Below are 21,282 nucleotides of genomic sequence, written 5' to 3'. Positions count from 1 at the left end.
GATCAGCTTTCCAGCGCTGGAGAGAACTCAAGGAGCGGAAGGCCTGTGATCGGACGCCGAGGTTGCTTTGTTTCTTCTCGATAGGTGAGTAACACTGTGTCTGCGCCGCAACAGCTAAAGTCTGTCTAGTACACTGGACGCGACAAAGCGACCGTTGAAAATCATTTGAAATTTGTGTCAATACGTCATGAATAGAACGCAGCAGCAGTTTTCTGTCAGGGATTTGTCATGTCGTGCCGCGCCGCATCCAGTGTAGACCATATAGATATGTATATATACTGTATATCTATGGTGTAGACAGCATCGCTGATTATAATGAGTTCTATAGTATTTTGTCGCCGCGCCACTCGTGTCCGGTGTAGACACGGTGTAACATTGGTTTTGCTTTGTTTCACAGAACTAATCGTTGCCTGGGTTGCGTACGTATGTGTGGGGCGGAGCTATCAAAATAGGGGCGAGAACCTTTTGGGGTAGGGGCGTGTTTGTTTTGGTGATTTCAAATGTCAACATTGGCTACCAGAAATCGCTTACCCCACATTTAAAGCCTTTATGTATAATGCATTATAAAGGTATTCATAATGTACATTGTAATGCATTATATTTTTTCATAAATACCTGTAACCAAAATTAAAATGCATTATAATATTTTAAGGTTTTTTTGCAATGTGTTTTAATGCATTATGCTTTCTAACGGTGTAACAATGAATATAAATGTATTATAATGTATTATCATATAAATCATATAATGCATTATAAGGTGCATTACAGGACATAATTAATGCATTAAAACCATTAAAACTATTTTATAGTGCATTATATATAAAGGCTTTAAGTGAAGTGTTACCAAGTGTTTTAATAATTAGTTTTTGTTTTTTTGTTTTTTGAAGTTATAAATAAAACAAAGACTACTGGATTTCATTTTACAAGAAAATCCTATTTCATTCTTTCTACTTCAAAATCTCATGTTTAATTCAACGTGTTACTAGCATTTTGTTTGTAATTGTGAAATTGACTAGCAACTTGAAAATATGAAAATTGGTTGGTTGAACCTTGTGTCTGATGGATCGGCAAGAAGCAAATATCCATTTTTAACATATTCTTTCATTTCTACCATGAAATAACCATTGTAATCATACAAATATTTGCTTGACTATCTCTAGAGCTCATGTGAATTTGTTCTAGATCGTCAGGCGTGATATTTCGGTGCCGTCTGAAGCTGTCTGTCTGAAGAAAGCAAAATCATTGACTAAGTTTGCAGGGAGGCACAAAGGTAGGTTTTGGACGAAGCATTTGTTTTTACCTGAAGGACGAGGCTGTGATTGATCTGCGAGAACATCGGTGGGCTGTCGTTAACGTCAGATACGGTCACTGTCACCTGGACGGCGGAGGATAAAGGGGGATCGCCTTCATCGGCAGCTTGCATGGTTAATGAGTAGTGTGTTATCTGAAAGGCGAGGGGCCGTGTCAGCAGGATTATGAAGATATGAACATCATGGCACCAATGTTCAATAACAGCAGTCAAATATGCACAGTAGTGATTAAAATGTGATCAGAGGATTCAACAGATACAACTAAATCCCTGATAAAACAAGTGAGTGCGTGTTCTGGGCGTCGAAGTGAAACTCACCTCTTCCCTGTCCAGCATGGAGCGCACGGTTATGTGGCCGGTGTGAGGATCGATGCTGAACTGCTGCTGTGGATCACCGCTCACAATAGAGTAGATGATGAAGTTATTTGGAGGCCCATCAAGGTCGATGGCTCTTACCTGAGACAGATGCACAGTTAGTGAAAGGAAGATGAGCACACCTGAGTGGTATTAAACAAAGCTATAAAGCTCTGGATTACTGCAGATTCTTCTAATCTAGCGGTCTGCATCAGACACGGCTAATGTCACAACGAATAGCTGAGCTGACTGTGAGTGCTCATATACAATCACCATTAGCTGATTGCTCCATTCAAAATGTTTTTCTGATTGCTTAAATGACAGATGCAGTAATTCATTCCCTCGACAGCTGCCACAATAGCTTGCCAGTCACCAAACTGACAACAGCTGGCTTTAATTTGCTTCATAGAATGCATTATGGAGAAAGTCTGAGACAGCTTACATTTGAAGTCAAAGGCGATATGATAACAGTCCAGAAACAGCACATTAAAAATCATAGTAGTTTTGTTGTTTTCCATTAAGTATCTATTTTTAAAACATGATACATCTAGTTTTAACTAAAAGTAAAACTATTTAAAATGTTTTTTGAATCAAAGCTGAAATCAAATGAAATACCAATATTTGATACATTTTTAAAAATGTACGAAAATTAGAAATGTTGCCTTGGCAGCTAACTGAAATCATTTTAAGTGCTAAACTTACTAAAACTAAATAAAATTAATTAAAGCTAAATAGAAATATATATTTTTAAAAATTATAAAAATGACAAAAACACATAATAAAATGATTAAAACAAAGAAAATATTAATAAATAGTATTTGCATATAAATTGCATATACAGTGAATAATATTTAACACTGTATTTATTTGTTTCTTGATTGTTTGTTTGTTTGTTTGTTTACAAGTTGTGTATAGATACTGCAACTTCTTTTCATAAAAATTACTTTTTTTGTCTGATTTCCACGAGACAGAATTCAGAAAGAGAACAGAGGGCATAATCCCCCCCCCAACTCTGTATTTATTTTTTTAATGGGGTTTATGCTTTAAACAAGAACAAAAATACAATTTTCTGATGTGGTATTATTATATATTCCCTTAATATATACCTCTTGATATCTGTATATTAATATCTTAATATGCAATGTATCTTGATATGTTTAAGGTTTTTTTTTTAATTGAAAAACTAAGAAAACGATATGTTATAGAGCACTTTCAGGAATAACACAGTCAGCTTTAGCCTTATTTTGAAAAGTTTTATCATTGGATGTTCAGTGACAGTTACGGGAAAGCGTAATACCTGCAGAACCATGTCCCCAGGTGATATGTCCTCTGCAATCACGCTACTGTAGCTACTGCGGTTAAAGACAGGCGGGTTGTCGTTGACGTCTGTGATATTGATGATAACCGTGGCAATATCACTGAGCAATGGTTTACCCCTTGCTCCCTCCACTGACAGGTAATACTCGCGGCAGAGCTCAAAATCCAGCACAGAGTTCAGTGACAGCAAACCTGTGGCACAAAACAACAAAATCACATCCAGGCCTGGGCCATCTCTTTATCAGTTTTCCAGCAAAAATGGCAAAGTAAAGTTTGTTCTGAAACTTTTTTTTTTTTTATGTTTGGATTAAAAATGCAATATACTGGCTTAAAAATACAAATTACAATGCTGGCAGAATACAAAATGTCTTGGGTTGAATGAGCATTTCCCCGTGACAGAAGCACGTTACCAACTGGTCTGGGGGTTTTGGTGGAGAGAAATTTGTTTCTAATGTGTCTAATTTCTAAAGTCTAATAATGAAAGATTTATTGCTAAATGTTTATGTTAACCTGCTTTAGATTTCTTTGTGTGTCTAACATACTGTATGCTCAGTACATAATAATGCTGACAGAAACTTCTTCATGAGTCTGATTCTGGATAGAACGAGGTTTTAAAGTATTTCAATATAATTCTGGCTGATTTTCTTTTATCGCTGCATCAGTTGACCCCATACAAAACTTACATTCCAACATGACTGATAACTCTCATGTACTTCCCAGTGGAGTTGGACTGAATGCATGATATCTTTTATCCAGTGTTGCCTTTTCTGTTTTTGCAAAGCGGTTGATTCCTACAAGAAGCTGATTCATCTAAAGCATTTAAAAAGCTGGTGGGATTTGCTGTGCATTATGGGTAGATGTTGCTATTTTATGTCTCATCCTCAAGCAGAAGAGCGGACCTCTTGCTGGTCTGTCTGCTCACAGTATTAGAGTAAAACAAGACGGCACAGAACCATAAAAGCACTAGCATTTTTGTTTAGCTCAAGAATCCAGTTTGCAACAAGTGCAAAATTGCTTTCTGTAATGTTTCTTTTTATTGATTTTAAAAATCAAGGGCTATGTTGTGACACTTAATGGCTTTCTTAGAGATCCTCCACCGTATTATTAACAGGGCTGTGTTTGTCCTTGGCACATGTTCTGTCAATATAAGCGAGTTTGTGCTTGTGTTTGAGCATAGAGCTGGTGTTCAATGCAAGAGTGGACAGCAATAGTAATCCTCGTCTAAGCAAAAAGAGCACTTGTCAATGTCAAGTGTGATGGAGATGCATCAGTGGGCTCCATGCATTTTACCATGAGTGGCTTGCAAGGGACAAATGTGTATTTGTAGATCATTTAATTGTAAGACAGAATGATGCAGGCTGTTATGGGAAAAAAATTGGTCGGCATTCATAAAAATAAATGTCCATATGGACTGCAATAGCCATCAGCATCAGACACCAGTTTATGTCTGGTCTTATTTTTATTTTTCATTTGCTTCGAATGACAGAAATAACTTTAAAGCATTCTGTCAGTGCAGGGATGACAGTCATGAGAGATGCAATGTGAGACTGAACCGTGGGTAATGAGATGTAAAACTGTGACATCTACTGGAAGATGCAAAAACTGGAAAATTATATTATTTAATGTGGGGTTTATACGATTCTTGGGTTACAATTTATATTGATAGTCCGCTTTACACATTCTACAAACTATAATTAACTTTGCAACTAAATGTCAACGAACTCTCACTCTCATTAGAGTATTAGTAGACTGTTAGGTTAGGGTTACGGTTAGGATTGGTAGAATAAGTTGACAAGTACAGGTGCATCTCAATAAATTAGAATGTCGTGGAATGCCACGCCGAATTGAGGCAGTAATTAAAGCAAAAGGAGCCCCTACCAAGTATTGAGTACATGTACAGTAAATGAACATACTTTCCAGAAGGCCAACAATTCACTAAAAATGTTTTTTTTATTGGTCTTATGAAGTATTCTAATTTGTTGAGATAGTGAATTGGTGGGTTTTTGTTAAATGTGAGCCAAAATCATCACAATTAAAAGAACCAAAGACTTAAACTACTTCAGTCTGTGTGCATTGAATTTATTTAATACACGAGTTTCACAATTTGAGTTGAATTACTGAAATAAATGAACTTTTCCACGACATTCTAATTTATTGAGATGCACCTGTACTTGCAAAGTACTAATAGACAGTAGAATGTCATCAAAATAAAGTGTTAGCAGATTTTAAGCAGACAGTCTACTAATACTCTAATGACTGCATGTTGACATGTAGTTGCAAAGTTACTTATAGCTAGTAGAATGTCTAAAGTGGACTATCAAAATAAAGTGTAACCCATTCAGGAGTCCCTGGGATGACAAAATCGTGTTCTTTATCATGTCAGGATGTCTAACAGTTATGAATCTACATTATACCGTATAATAGCTCCTATATTATCCTCTAATGTTGATGTCACACATATGAATGCTTTCCTGACCATAAAGGATTACTTCCATTCAGCTCACAATGACAAATACTGTGTTGAGTAGCTTTGCCTATTTTCATAATTAGTGTGAGAATGGATAGCTTTACTTGACTGATGATCAACACCCAGATCACAAAAGTACAATCTACTGAACAGACTGTACATTTATCCCTCACTGCCTCATCGTCATTAACCAAAAATAAATAAATAAATATGCCGTTTACCTCAACTAAGGTCTGTTTGGGTGGGGGAAAATAATGCAGTTAATTAGCCTACAGTAACCTGCAAAACGACTCACTTGCAAAAAATTAGCCCTTGTGGACCTTCCAGTTTTAATGAACGTAATCATACAAGTTCAATCATTAGCTAAAGCAGGCAGCGATATGCTCATTTTTATAGTTATTCTTTTTTTTCTGAATAATTTTTAAAATGCAGCAGCAAACTGATTTTTTGAACACTTATGAAATCTTTCCTGAGGCTAATTGCAGTTATACAGCCATAACTGTTAGGTAGCTCTCCAGTATCCATACTCATATTTTTGTGACATTTCATTAAGCCCCCCAATGTAAGACATTTCTTTTGAAATGTCAGCGGTGTTATGTTGTTAATCAAATTGTGATAGCTTTTTCACCAAAGTAGGTCAGGTGATTATCCAAAGAGAAAGGAAAACTTGAAATCGCATCATGTGACCCCTTTAATATGGTCACCAATTCTGCTATTATTATATTTCTGTAATTCATGACTACATCATGTAAATAATCTTACTCATGAATCCATCAGTGTTACTGGTTCTTTTTGCGTTTAATTAGGTTTAAGAGATTAATCCTACAATTATTCAGTTTGACCTTGCATGAAATGAGAAAAAGGCAAAGAAATATAGTGCAAGTGGTTAATGTATGATTGATGAGTTTCAATTATTTCATGATAAACAAAAAATATTCTCATGTACAAACTGCATTTGATCTGTTATTAGCTACCACTTTTTGGTAAGACAAGGAGACACTTGAGAACAATCAAAGATAAAAAGCCTCAGCTCTTGTTCAAAGAAGGGGAGATTTCTATTGAAATGCAGTGCTATCAGGATATACAAAAATATGGTAAAAACATGCAAACTTCACTTAAACGGTTCACTGAAAGGAAATATTGTTGACATAACACTAGAAAAACTAGAAAAAGCTTCTGAACTGCAATAAATCATCTATTTTCTTTATTTCTTATACCATATAAAGGTTTGTCTAGATAGCACATCTAAAAACGAATCACTACACTCAAGGCACAAAGAAAAAGTCCAAAATCGAATTCATACCCAGAAGTTCTAAGCTTGACTGTTATGCGCTTATTGCGCTATGAGACTATAAGCTACACGGTGGACTTATAGTATTTGGAATGAAATTATCTCTAAATAGCCAATTGATTTCTGCAGAAAGCCTGCTAGCAGAACTCAAAGTTGCGTTTTGTTTGACAACTAATAAAGAGTTTGGCTCAGTCTCGCACTAAAGTCCTACAGCATGAAGGCTCGGAGGAATCGTGATAAGAGGACACGAGCAAGAGAGAAAGGAGAGACTAACAGGAATGAACAGATGGGATTAAACAAGTTGACAAGTGCTTGTGTGGATTGAAAGCATGTCAGCACAGTTTCTTCAGTTCAACATTTACTCGTGCTGAAGAAAATTCCAGCTTCACACAACGGGAATAAGCCACAGGACAAATGGCAGCATGCTAATATATCATGTCTACTTTCTGCAAGTAATGATGAGTAATTCATGTTCTGTACATCACAAACATAGTCAGCCTCAAATGCATTGAGTGTCAAAGATATAAGAACTTGCGGAGGTAACACTTTATTTTAAGGAAAAATTCTCACTATTAACTAGTATGCATATTGCTAGAATATTGGCTGTCGATTAGTACAAATAAAGGACATATTAATGCCTCATTCTGCATTAACATATTTTAGATCCCTTAATCCTAAACTTAACAACAACCTCACTAACTATTAATAAGCAGCAAATTAGGAGTTTATTGATGCAAAAGTCATAGTTAATAGTTAGTTAATAGTAAGAATTGGACCTTAAAATAAAGTGCGACCAAACTTTTTTGAAAAAAATATTAGAACTTTTATACCATTTTCAAGAAAGGATTCAATTTAATCACTTTAAAAATGCCATGTAACCAAGTAAAAAGTAAAAACATATAGTTTTCATACACCTTGAATACATGTGAGTGTATTAAATACATATTCTAGGTTAAAATATTATTTTTTTTAAATGTCATTCATTCATAAATTGTTTTTGGGGGGCTGACAATTATGCAAACTAAACATGTCTTGTTATTTTTCTTGTTGCTTGCACTTGCACTTGCAAAGTGAAAAGTGAAAGTGTAAAAATGTTGACATATTTGATGTCTTGATGTAATGAAATATTTCTTTTACATCCACCAAAAAAGAAAGCTAAATTAAAAAGCCCGTACCTGTCATGGGGTTTATCTGGAATCGGCCGTCTTCATTGCCAGAGATGATGGTGTAACGCACAGGCTCGCTTTCAGTGTCATCTTTGGTGAGGGCGGACACACTGATCACCTCCGACCCGATCTGCATTGATTCTGGGATCTGTAGAGAGTACTCCGAGCTAAGAAACAACGGCTGGTAATCACTCAGGACGACCACGTGTACTGTAATGGTGGCGAAGGAGAAAAGGTGGCGAGGGAGGCCTCGGTCAGTGGCTTTCACTTTCATCTCATAAGTGGCCTTGGTCTCATCGGCTAGAGATCTCTCCAGTCTCAGAATGCCTGAGATTTCATCTAGGGAGAAGTAGCCACTGTCGGCGCCTTGAAGAGAGTATCTCACCTCTGAGTTTATACCTGAAAGAGTTATATCACATAACATTCTCAGTATTTCAGTTCAGGAATAGCAGAGCAACAGATGCCTAAAGTGACTTAAAATATCTTAAAAGTAATGTCTAGTAATAAAATATAATTGGTTGCACTTTATTTTAAGGACCTATATTCTCACCATTAATTATTAATTACGACTTTTGCCTCAATAAACTTCTAATTTGCTGCTTATTAATAGTTAGTAAGGTACTGCAGTTGTTAAAATTAGGATTAAGGGATCTAAGATATAGTCATGGAGAATAAGGCACTAATATGTGCTTTATAAGTACTAATAAACAGACAATATGCTAATAATATGTATGCTAGTTAAGAGTGAGAATTGGTCCTGAAAATAAAGTGTTACCATACAATTATTTAAATGGTTACTGTTGATTTGATTATGCTTTATTTTGATAGTCCACTTTAGACATTCTACTAGATATAAGTAACTTTGCAACTACATATCAACTAACTCTCATTAAATTGAAACTACATGTCAACCAACTCTCATTAGAGTATTAGTAGACTGTTAGGTTAGTGTTATGGTTATGATTGATAGAATAAGTTGACGTTCTTTACATGTGCAAAGTTACTTATAGTCAGTAGAATGTCTGTTGGAAGCATCAAGTGTAATAAAGTGTTAGCAGATATTAAGCAGACAGTATACAAATACTCTAATCACTGCATGTTGACATGTAGTTACACAGTTACTTATAGTTAGCAGAATGTCTAAAGTGGACTATCAAAATACAGTGTTACCTCTGATGGATGTTCACATTGCAAGATAAAAACATTCTGTTCTTTGACTTTGCACATTTGCGTAATACTTGTGCTTAGAGAGAATAATGTCATTAATTCACTTGAAGACATATTATATAAAAGGCAAAGTAGTTCAAATTCACATGAATCCCTGTGACTGTAGTCAGTATGTGTACTCTACATGTTCACACACATCTCCAGGTGTGGTCTGTCCCGCCCTTATCATGTTTCTCTGTCACAGCCTTCAATCCCACATCAAACGCTGCATACCTTTAGGATTTCAATCTGCGTGTGATGGGTCAAGGAAAAAAAGCTGGGGGCTTTTAATGCTTTCTGAGTGGATAAGCTGAAAATAGTCTCTGTTTTTTGCTTTAAAGCAGCCATTCGTGACAAGAGAAAACAGTACCATACCTGTGTCTGGGTCTTTGGCATAGATGACAGCAATAGGCGTCCTAATCGTTGTGTTGTCAAACACCGTGATTTCATAATGGCTTGTGGAGAATTGTGGCGGGTTGTCGTTCATGTCTTGCACCATGAGTGTGACGTCTGCCTGACAAGAGCGGCCACCGCCATCAGTCGCTTTGACAACAAGATCATATTCTGTTTCCCGCTCCCGGTCCAAGACAGCAAGCGTGAACAGCTCTCCTAAAAAAAAAGAAAAAAAGAAACATGTATATGCTCGAAACTTTGTTGAAATGGCAATAACAGGGGAGGGTTAATTACTGTGTTGTAACATGTATGGTATCTAAGACGAGCCTTGACTAGTTATTTTTTTAATAAATGCGCACAACAGATAATTTACTTGGAGTTAGTGGTTTCATTTCTTTAACGTGGCTACAAAAAAACAAAGAAAGTTGCTGTTTCAGGAACTTAACACTATAGAGCTGGACACAGTCCTTTGCTTCTACCTTTGCCCAAAGCATTTTATGAATCTTGTATCTTGGAAACCCAATATAACTCTCTTAATAGATGTTACATTTAGATAGGAGGATACCCTGGAAGAATGTAGGTCACATAAACTTATCATAAATCAAATACTCTCCGTGTTTACAAGGAATTCTAAAAATTCCAAACGCCCTGGGAAAGTTGTCTCTTATCTTTGTTGTTGATCTGATTTCCTCAAAAAATTTAGTAAGCAAAGGTAATCTCTAAATGTTTCAAAATATTATTTTTAAAAGGTGAATGCTACTAGAAATATGTAGGAGGATGTAGATCTAGAGATCAAAATTACCAGTTTTGGAGTCAAGATGGAACTTGTCTGCATTAGGTCCATGAAGAGTGAATGACACTTGGCCATTTGTTCCAATGTCGGGGTCAGAAGCAGAGATCTTCAGGATGAACAAGCCCGATGGGGAATTCTCCATGATGGCCTCAGTATAAAGTAACTGGGAAAAGGGAAAAAGTTACTAAATAAATATTTTCCAAGTGGAAAGTGGGTTTTACCATGCATTCATTGTTTATTTTATTCCTGTTTAAAATGCATTTTATAGATTTTATTTTCATTTTAGATTTATTTATTATTTTGCATTTATTTTCTACATGTCCACAGGGACAAAAGTGCCCATAGTTGAAGAAGCACACATATAAATATATCTTCTGGAGAATATCTGACTTACTTGCTCACACAAAGGGCTGTTGTCATTGAGGTCAAGAACATGGACCTCCACATTAGCAGATGTTTGAAACCTTCCATCTGTGGCGATTATCTTAAGAGTATATTTGTCTTTGTCTTCTCTGTCAAGCGGACTTTTGGAAATCACTGTCCACTCCTCCCCTGCTGCTGTTACTGAGAATTGGCCCAATGGGTCTCCATCTTCAGAGATGAAAACACCAACAGTATTTGTTTAAAACCAAAATACATAACTTCACCCACGCAAAAATGTTTATACAACAGTCAGAGTTGAAGTGAAATGTCAAAGCTGAATTGTAAAGCCAGACACTCTATCAGAACGCAGTTTCATGAATAGTGATTTAAACGTAGTGACAGACAACTGTCATCTCTACAGAAAATGAGGCATAATTTAACCACACAAGTGACTTTGCATACCTGTTATATAACATACAATCTGTCTATTTTCTGCAGACACATCTTTATCAGCAGTCGTCAGAGTGACAATAGTTTCTCCAGGCCTGCTGTTCTCCAGGATGGACCCTTGGTACAGTTCCTCTGTAAACTGAGGTGGGTTATCATTTTCATCTGTGATAGTAACCTCAACTAGTACTGAAGAGGATAGTTTGACAGTGTCCCCATGATCAGTGGCCACAACAGACAACCTATAAAGCTGTTTGGTCTCAGAATTTGCCTTCTTTAAGGTAGTAATCCAGCCAGTTTGTGAATCAATGGTAAACATGTCACCAATATCATCTGAGTTCGGCTCAAGCGTATATGAGACTTTTCCATTGACGTTTGTATCTACATCATTAGCTGTCACTTGAATGACTGTGGTGCCAGGGGGCAAATTCTCAGCCAGGAAGGCCTCATAGGGGTCAGCCTCGAACACAGGTTGATTGTCATTAACATCTTGAACCTCTATGTGAACAGATACAAGAGATGCTACATCGGTGCCATTGTGATTTCCTTGAGCGATCACGTCAATCTTGTATACCTTGGTTTTTTCATGGTCAATGTTCTTCTGCATTACAAGAGCACCGCTGTCTTTGTCAACAGCAAAAACATGTTCTTTGTTGCTGTCTATAGTGTTGCCATTCACCAAACTGTATATCAGTGGCATGTCAGTGTCTGCCTTGACTGTGCCTATCTCATATCCGATAGGGAGGTCCTCAGATGCTGAGAACGAGTACAATGGCTCCGTAAACTGGGGTAGAGTGACCTCCGGTGGGACCACCTTGACCTGTACCGGCACAGAGGAGTTGTAAAAAGGAATGCCTCCATCTCGAGCCTTAACTTTGAAGCTGAAAATTTTATTCTCCAAACCAACAAGACTCTCTTTGATGCTGACCACTCCGGTAAAAGGGTTGAGCTCAATAATATCTTCCGTAACCTCTTCCGCTTCTTCTACTGTATAAGTGACATCAGCATTTTTGCCTTCATCTGCGTCATAAGCCATTATCTGTATAACCGGCGAGCCTTTGTTCACCGTGGATTGAATGGAAACCTGATACTCCGAGGCTTTAAACTGAGGGGCGTTATCATTCTCATCTGTTAGAATAATCTTTACAGTGCAAAACCCCACTCTTCCTCCACCGTCCTTAGCCATGACCTTAATTGCGATCACTCGTTGCGATGGATTTTCTCTGTCCAAAGACTGAGATGTCACAATTTGTCCGTCTTCGTCGATAGAGAACTTCTCATCAGCAAGCTTGTTAATGATGGTGTAATCGACACTGCCGTATGGACCATCGTCTGGGTCAATAGCAGCCAATCGGATCACACGAGTTCCCACTTCTGCATTCTCTGCCAGATCTGCCTCGTAAATGTTCTGGCTAAAATTGGGGCTATGTTTGTTGCCGTTTGTCATGTCAATGTTAACAGGGGCAGTCTTCTGAAACACGCCGTCGGAAACTGCAACAGTGAGGTTATAAAATGGATCCAGGTTTCTCTTGCACACATTCGAGAATGAGATAAGTCCGGATGATTCATTAATAGAGAAATATCTCCCTTCATTGCCTGACAGGATCTTATATTGGAGGTCATCCTTATTATCGGGGTCTGAAGCCTGAACTTTGATAATGATGTGGCCACAAGTGGCCTTTTCATCAAGAGAGGCCCGATAAGACGGCTCGTTAAAATCTGGAGGGTTATCATTGACATCTATGACGTTCACGATGATTTGAGCCTCACCGCTGAGAGGTGGTGCACCTTTATCTGTGGCTTTAACTTTCAGAGTGAACTGTTGTGTGGTTTCATAGTCCAATACTTGCGATGATGCCAAAATCCCACTTAGTGGGTCGATTTCAAAAAACTCATTTTCTTTGTCAACCAACTGGTAAGTTATATCTGAATTCCTGCCTGAATCTTTGTCAAAAGCTGAGACTTGTAAAACAGATGTGCCTATTGGAAGGCCTTCAGACATATCTGTAACATAAGACAGACTCTGAAAGACAGGGGCATTGTCGTTTATATCTTCCACATCAATCTCTACTTTGGCTTCGGCAAAGGTACCAGTCACCGAATCCGTGGCACGAACAGTCAAAATATGCTTTGCTTGAGTCTCAAAGTCTAGGAAATCAGTGACACTTAAGACCCCTGTTTTGAAATCGATGTTAAAAAACCTGGAGGCGTTGTCTTCCTCTAGATTGTAGATGAGGCGGTATCCGTCAGGATTTCTTGCTTGCACATGCAGGATCGTTGTAAATGGCTTCATATTCTCAGGTAATTTCAATGGGTAGTACAGGCTTTGGAATATCGGATGAGAACGATTTTGCACTTGGACGTACAGTGTCCCTGCTGCTGACAGACTCGTCTCACCCTCATCTGACGCCAGTACAGTGAGAACATATTTATTCAAAGACTCAAAGTCTAAAGGTTTTAGTAGTGACACATCTCCAAGATAATGGTCGATTCTGAAGAGACCGAAATCGTCCTCCAGTGAAAATAGTATAGATCCATTCTCACCGGAGTCATTGTCAGTCGCTAGCACTTGAAAGAGAACATCTCCTGGTTCAGTTTCATCCGATATCATCAGCGAATGAGGCAAATTGGATATTTCTGGGGCATTGTCATTGATATCATCTATATAGACCTTAACATGAGTGATATCCACACGTGGTGGATGCCTCATGTCTCGGACCTCCACAGCGACATCATACTTATCCCGTTCCTCCCGGTCAAATGGAACGCCGGTGGTCTGCAGGACTCCAGATGATGGAACCACTGCAAACTTCCCATGTGGGTTCAAGACGGTGTACTGCAAGGGCTCGTTCAGGTAGCTACCTGTTGCTTTCAGAACAGCTAACATTTTAATAGACGTACTGTTCTCCAGCACAGTGGCCACATGCATCCTGTCCTCGAACTTCAGACTACTCTTTGTTGCGTTGGTGATATTGAATTTCACTATGGTAGTGTCTTTATATAACCCATCTGAGGTTGTGATCTTTAACTCATTATGGGACTGCAGTTCAGATGAATCATTCACTGAGATGATTCCAGTGGACTGGTCTATTTTAAAAGCATTTTTATTAGTACTCTCCAAAATAATGTAGGCCACTGCTGAATCTGCATCATGAGCTGTCACTTGGATTACATTCATGTCTTCAAAAACAGGTAAGGTGAGGGCAGTTTCATATACAGGTAAAACAAATTTAGGAGGACAATCATTAATGTCCAGGACACGAATGTTTACTCTGCATGGCTTGGATGCACTTAGCGGTGGCTCACCAGAATCCCACACCTGAACGCTGAAGAAATATTCAGGTGTTGCCTCAAAGTCAACCGTAGACTTTAAGGAGATGGTACCCATACTTGGATCTATTTTAAACACCTTCTGAGCTGCAGGTTCAAGGATTTGGAAGATCAGAAGAGCATTTGTGTCTTTGTCTGCATCTGACGCCTTAATCACTAAGGGGGTGTTGTTCTCCCCAGTTACCATGCTGTTGACGGGTGCAGACTCACTAATTTGCCCATAATAAGTGTCCTGATGGAAAACAGGGGCATTGTCATTTTCATCTATCACATAAATGTAAACCACTGCATCAGATGAGACTCCCGCTGTATTTGTAGCTCTTACTGTCAGACGGTAGGAGGAGTGTTGCTCAAAATCGAGTGCGTTTCGGACAGACAAGAGTCCAGAGTTTATGTTGATGTGGAACGTCCCATTGGGGTCGCCGTCATTGATCCTGTACATCACTGAAGACGGGCAGCTGGCGGAGACAGACAGTGCAGGGGAGTCAGGAGGCATGGTCTCACTTATCTCAGTGATGTATTCTTCGGAGGAGAACCTGGGTGGTGTGAATTCAGACAGCTTTACAGTGATGGTAACGGGGCAAAGGGCACTGCGCTGGGGAAAGCCCTGATCTGTGGCTTTTACTGTGAGGTGATACTGCTTCTGCGGAAGTTTGTCTAATGCATCACACACACGAATGCTTCCTGTATCCTGGTCGATTTCAAAGGCACCATCCACATTCCCACCTGGATGAAAAAGAGATTAAGATAATTTTGTGTTAAATGTCAAAAACAGATTAAATGTGATTATCATTTTTTAATGGCCACCCAAGAGTATTTATAAATGCCACACTAAAATTAAGCATTAAGGCAAGACTTCATGAATTTATATTTCTGCTTTCAATGAATGCTTAAGAAAAGTTGCTAAAAAGCAAAGGTAACAGTGCTCCAGGCAAATGTCTTACCAGAGTGAAAGGAATAAACAATCTCCGCATTGCTCCCTGTGTCCTTATCCAGGGCTTTGACTCTTAGCACTTCAGTGCCAGTGAGTGCAAGATTACTCATGGTACCCTCATAATGAGTAATCAGAAACGATGGGTTGTGGTCATTACAGTCTTCTACATGCACAACAACCTTCGCAAAGTTCTTTTTTATTGGGATCTTCTCATCTCGTACCTGGAATGATAAAGTACATGGGTCAGTGTATGTGTGGCGCAAGAGCCAGGAAGATAACTTTGACCACTGATGGTTTTTTTTTTTCTTTTTAGGTGCTTAATTGAGGTCAGGAATTTTTCAGGAATGTAAATTTATGGTCTTCCCTGTGCTCTGACCCCATCTATATCATTATGTGAGGGACCCGAGATAGTTAACTGAAGTCTAGTATGATTTAACTGGAAAAATAACCAAATGTTTTCATGTCCATTTAATCAAAGCTTGTCCGTAATTGTATTTACATACGACTTTGAGATGAGAGTCTAGTTGAGTCAAGTGAAGTGTCTCTTTACCATCACAATCAGAGTATGAGTGGAGATGGTCTCATAGTCTAGCTCCTCTTTCATGACAAGCACGCCGCTCCTTTGGTCCAGGTGAAAGTACTTGGGGCTGTCTGGGTTAAGACTGCTGTGGATGGAGTAATAGAGTCCACTGTTGGCATCTACATCATGGGCACTGATGTGAAGGATCTCCTTCCATGGAGATGTGTCCTCTGGCACTCTCACCTCATAGAGGCTCTTCAAGAACATGGGTCGATGCTCATTTATATCCACTACTTGAATGTAGGCCTAAGAAAAGAAAGACAAACCACTACTCTCTCAGCTGTCCATTGGCTTAAAGTGAGACATATTAAAATGCTGCCCTGATGGCAATGGTAAATCTTTCATCTCGCATTCTATTTGCAGAGGTGCAAGCTATTAATTTATTGACTCGGCACTCAACGTGTGATGGATTTGGCATGTGTGCTCATACCTGAGTGGTTATGGACTGAAATCCATCTGTGACTCTGACTGTTAAGTTGTAATGAGATTTTCTGCCGGCATCCAGACGTCTAGCTTTCACAATGCTCCCTGTGTTCTTCTCAATGTAGAAGTCCTGCTTTTCATCACCACCTGAGATACAACATTACCTATTTGTTAGATCAGTGGTTCTCAACCTATTGGTCAGAGGTTTTTTCTGAACTAACCACATAAATGTATCCACAAAAAAGGCTGGTCAACTTTAAAAGGAAGGAAAAAACACTTCCTACATATTTCATTCATAAAATGTTGTGCATCCAATCAAACTTTATGGTGTATATTCATTTGTCGCTTCTCTAGCTGGTCAATTAACCATTGTTTACGTGTTTTAAACTAATATTCCAGTAATAATATTTAATTGTATGCATTTTGATATTACATAATTACAATAATCCATAAAAACAATAACTTATTACAATGTTTGTATACAGACTAGTGCTTTTGATTATAAATTTATGTAACACCATAGCTTCATTTAGGTTTATATACATGCTTTGAGCCATTGTGAGAATTACTGACAGCTAAGATTAATATTAATTCATATTCTAATTCAATATTATATTAATATTTGGAAGATTAATGCATTATAATGTTTGATTTTAAGAGAACTGTTGTTTATGTTTTTGTACAATTTTGGTTGTGTTTTGAGTCAACACTCAATGTCCAAAGTAAAATCTGCCACGTTAGAAAACCACTGGGCTAGAATAACATGTTTCACACATCTGATGGTTTACCATCAATACCTCTCAGTGAACCTTTGTGGGTGAACCCGTATGTATTACTTTAGGGCTGAGTAACATGAAGTGTTGTGACAGTAAGATTAAGGTGAACTATAATAAATGTACAATCCTCTAAATCTTGCATGAGCAAAATAAGTACACGAGTAGCAACAAAAAAAAAGCCTTGATGAAAAGCACCAGCATACCGTAGATTTCACATTTCAGAATATGGGAACCAATCACACAATTTCTCTCTAACACCCACATGAGACTTTGTTGTTATGCCCTTCTTGGTACAATAATGACAGAAAGCAAGGGCACTCCTGTGACACTGTTCAGATCAGCACTATTGTTTAAGGGAAAACATTTGGCACATATATAAAAAGACCAGACGTCTTACTCAGTGGGGGTAAATTCATGCTTGCTTTAACAGATGGTGTTTATTAAAAATTCCACCTATTGAAGGCCTTCTGGTCCTGATTTATGTTTATTTCCAAACTTTACAAAGCAGTCCTCAACTGGCTTTATCACTTTGCTGAAGATCAACCATATCTAATACTGGCCTTGGTTGGAGGCTTGAGATATATTCTGAAGAAAATCTTTAATTAATACATAATTGGCTTCTCGAGGGTTGAAAAAGCTGCTACAGTGAAACAAAGCCTTCAAACTAAATGATGAAATGTCAGGGTTATGTTTAAAGTTAAGCACACTAGAGATGATTTTATGCAATCATGCAAATTCTAACCAACACTGCACTAAGATTCAGACCTTATATTTTCTATAATCTTATATTCTCATCAAATATGAATATTCTTCCTGCTATGTAAATTACTGCTTTTTATATAAATTATCCTTTGAAGTCCATCATAAAACCATTATAGAATATATATATATATGTTTCAATGAACAAATCAACTATGCACTGTTAATTCAGACATGCAAAGTAATAATCCATAACTTATTACAGTATCTTCATTTTTTTTCATTTATTTTCTTCCAAATTAAACAGGTGTAGGGTCTACAGACCTGTACTTTTAATTATACATTTATTTAATCACATCACTTCTAACTATCTAGCTTCGTTTAAAAAATTTAAAGAAGAACATAATCAAATTAAAAATCATAATTTAAAGCAAAAGGTGAATGACATTAAATCATATATATGATAATTCAGAGCAACGTGCAAGTTATCTGAAATGTATGACAATGGTTCCCATATCAAAGAGTATTTTTAATCTAATTGACTTCTGGTTAAAATATAATGTGTTGGTATCTAAGAGTAAGATAAGAATGTAAAAAAATGCGGGCCTCGCTGTCATCATATCAGAACCATGCTGAGGTAAAACAAGATCTGTAGCCAACAGGTGAACTTTCTTCCATGTGATTCATTTTCCCTTCCTACTACAAATGCTTGTGATTTATTTCCACTGAAGCTCATTTCTCTCTGAGTAAGTCTGCAGGGCTGAAGGTAAGAATGCGGGAGCAGAGTGAAGGTCAGGTTCAGCCCTTAACTGCAGGCGAATATGTGCTGCTTGCACGGCCACAGAGAGACTGATGGCAGAGCTGTGAGGAAGGCAGCTCCTCTGGTGCTCTGGCTTGTCATCTGAAGAAATGTGTCACTGCTAAGATCAGCCTCCTGGCACAGATCTCATCACAGACAGAGACGCTATAGCATCACAGTGACACCAGACCCCCTACATGCAGTACTGTACCATGATGACAGTCAACATTACACACCTTCCTTACTGTTTGACTCTTATACAATTACGTTTTTCTTTCTTTTTGCGTAGCTTTTTTTAAAACCATGAATTAATTAAGAGTTTCATGAGGCAAAATAGATTCTTTTTCCACTCTTTGTTTTAAGAATAAACCTCACTAAATGTTGATAGATTTATGCTTAAAACTATGACAAAACTATTTGAGAGTGGGGTCAGAAAAATCTTGTTTATGTTTATTTATTGTAAAGAGCAATGGTAAATGATAGAGAGGTGCCTACCGATAATGTCAAACAAGAGCAGGTTCTTTGGGATCTCTGTTTGGATGATTCCCACCATGTCAGTGACAGGATCTGTCTCCATCACCACATAGTTGAAGGGGGGCTCATCAAAAGCCAGCACATCGGAGCTGGGCTCTGGTTGGGGCAGCCATTCAACATGCAGACGGGCCTTAGACATTCTTGGAGGGTGGCCATGGTCTGTTGCTTGAATCTATTATAGTGAAGGAGAAAACTACCTGTTTTTGATTTGAATCTATTTTAAAATGTAATTTATTCCTATGATGGTAAAGCTGAATTTTCAGCATCATCATTCTAATGTGCTGATTTGCTGCTCAAGAATCATTTCTTATTATTAGCAATGTTGAAAACAGTTGTTCTGCTTAAAATGTTTGTGGAAACCATTATACAGAATAATTTCTGAAAGATTATGTGACACTGAAGACAGGAGTAATGATGCTGAAAATTCAGTTTTGTCATCACAGAAATAAACTATGTTTTAAAATATATTTAAATAGACATTAGTTTCTTTAAATTGTAATCATAGTTCACATTATTACAGTTTCACTGTATTTTGATCAAATGAATGCAGCATTAGTGAGCTTAATCTTAAAATCTTAATTATTCCAAGTTTATGACCTGTAGTAAAAAATCACACCTCATGTTTTCGCCCCAAATCTGCGACAGTACGTTGATTCGGATGAGTAAAAAACAATATGACACAACCAAAATATTTCTTACTGGAAATATTCAAAGAACATTTTCAAAATCCTGATTCAAGTGGTTGTTCTGAACCAAACTCAAGCATTGTAAATCACACAGATCCCCTGTCAATCTAAAAGTTCACAGCCCTAGTTTGTATCCGTACCGTCAGAATACTGTAGTTGCCCCGAACAAACTCTCCTCTAGCTGTCACCACCCCGGTCTCAGGATGAATATCAAAACGATCCTCACTGCCGTCTTCCAGACTATATGTGATCATGCCGCTGGGCCCCACATCATCATCACGGGCCACCATCCTGTAGATCTCCTGAGGCTCAGCCATGCTCTGCCGCTCAGGGAGTTTTACCTGGAAAAGCTTATGGCTGAACTGAGGGCTGTTATCATTCTCATCTAGGACTTCAATGACTACGGTTGCAGTCGAGCTTAATGGAGGGGCCCCTTTATCTGATACCATGACCTAAACAACGGCAGGTGAGGGAAACATCATGTGCACAAATCAAAAACCACATTTGTCTTTAAATAAACAGCTGTTCCACAGAGCATGTAACACTTTGTAACAGTGTTTAAGTACTTTTAGGTAACACTCTGTGAGACACAGTAATTATTAATCAAACACAAGACAGAAGCTAATAAAACTGGCTCTTAGGTTCACTAAACTAAATCTGAATTAAACATTAAATAAATATTAAAAACAAAGATATTTAATAATGAATAATACAAAAGTCTAAATATAAAATATTATAACTGCAATATTCTTTATATTAGCATTCACTGCAACCATATCCACAGAATTCATATGCAGTTTACTTTCCCTCAACATTACTTTGAGGCAACACATTTAAACAGCTCCTTATAAATACTTCATGTGACTGTAACTGTTTTAAAAAAGATGTTTACTGACTATGTGATTCAAATGTGAATTTTCATCAAAAATCAAATGTGATTTTTTTTTATGATTGAAAAAAGTATTTTCAAAATCACCCCTTAAATTATTAACTGTTGTACTCCTTCGTACTTCACTGAAAATTAAATGCTGTTACTTTTTATTGGACAAATTTAGAGTAAATCTTGCGTGTCTTTTCTATACAAGAACATATCAAATAATTAAAATTGATCATGCAAGAGTTGTGAACCAGATCAACCAGTTTGTTTAAAAGAACTGGCTCACAAGAGTGATTCATTCACAAATCGGACAGATCTGGTTCTCTGATTCAACAGTGACTCAATGATTCGGTGACAATGGATCTGAAGTTAACAGCACACTAGAGGAGATGATTATGAGTGAATCATTTTACATTTCTGTCTGTTCAGGACTAAAAACTTGGCTTGGCTTCAGAAGACTTAAAATAAGTCATACATATATTTATCATGCTTTTTTGTCCTTTTGGAGCTCATGGACATTGTGAATTGTTGTATGGCA

The 21,282-nt window shown here is 37.6% G+C and overlaps 1 protein-coding gene across 2 annotated transcripts in view; it reads right to left on the bottom strand.

Moving 5' to 3' along the window:
- Positions 1–21,282, bottom strand: part of LOC107662006 (protocadherin Fat 2-like) — a 47,148-nt gene that overhangs the window by 16,092 nt on the left and 9,774 nt on the right. For both annotated transcript variants that reach the window (XM_016451847.1, XM_016451848.1), the window contains exons 5-17: positions 20,008–20,319; positions 19,143–19,353; positions 16,381–16,520; positions 15,921–16,196; positions 15,381–15,591; positions 11,122–15,162; positions 10,691–10,887; positions 10,306–10,459; positions 9,486–9,719; positions 7,914–8,303; positions 2,961–3,172; positions 1,628–1,765; positions 1,301–1,444 (exon numbers count right to left, since the gene is read on the bottom strand). In XM_016451847.1, the coding sequence (XP_016307333.1) occupies positions 1,301–1,444; positions 1,628–1,765; positions 2,961–3,172; positions 7,914–8,303; positions 9,486–9,719; positions 10,306–10,459; positions 10,691–10,887; positions 11,122–15,162; positions 15,381–15,591; positions 15,921–16,196; positions 16,381–16,520; positions 19,143–19,353; positions 20,008–20,319 (6,660 nt within the window). The remainder of the gene's footprint in view (positions 1–1,300; positions 1,445–1,627; positions 1,766–2,960; positions 3,173–7,913; positions 8,304–9,485; positions 9,720–10,305; positions 10,460–10,690; positions 10,888–11,121; positions 15,163–15,380; positions 15,592–15,920; positions 16,197–16,380; positions 16,521–19,142; positions 19,354–20,007; positions 20,320–21,282) is intronic.

This window comes from Sinocyclocheilus anshuiensis, unplaced genomic scaffold, assembly GCF_001515605.1.
Source record: "Sinocyclocheilus anshuiensis isolate Anshui unplaced genomic scaffold, SAMN03320099.WGS_v1.1 scaffold535, whole genome shotgun sequence".
NCBI classification, from domain to species: domain Eukaryota; kingdom Metazoa; phylum Chordata; class Actinopteri; order Cypriniformes; family Cyprinidae; genus Sinocyclocheilus; species Sinocyclocheilus anshuiensis.
This window is presented reverse-complemented; position numbering and strand designations above follow the sequence as displayed.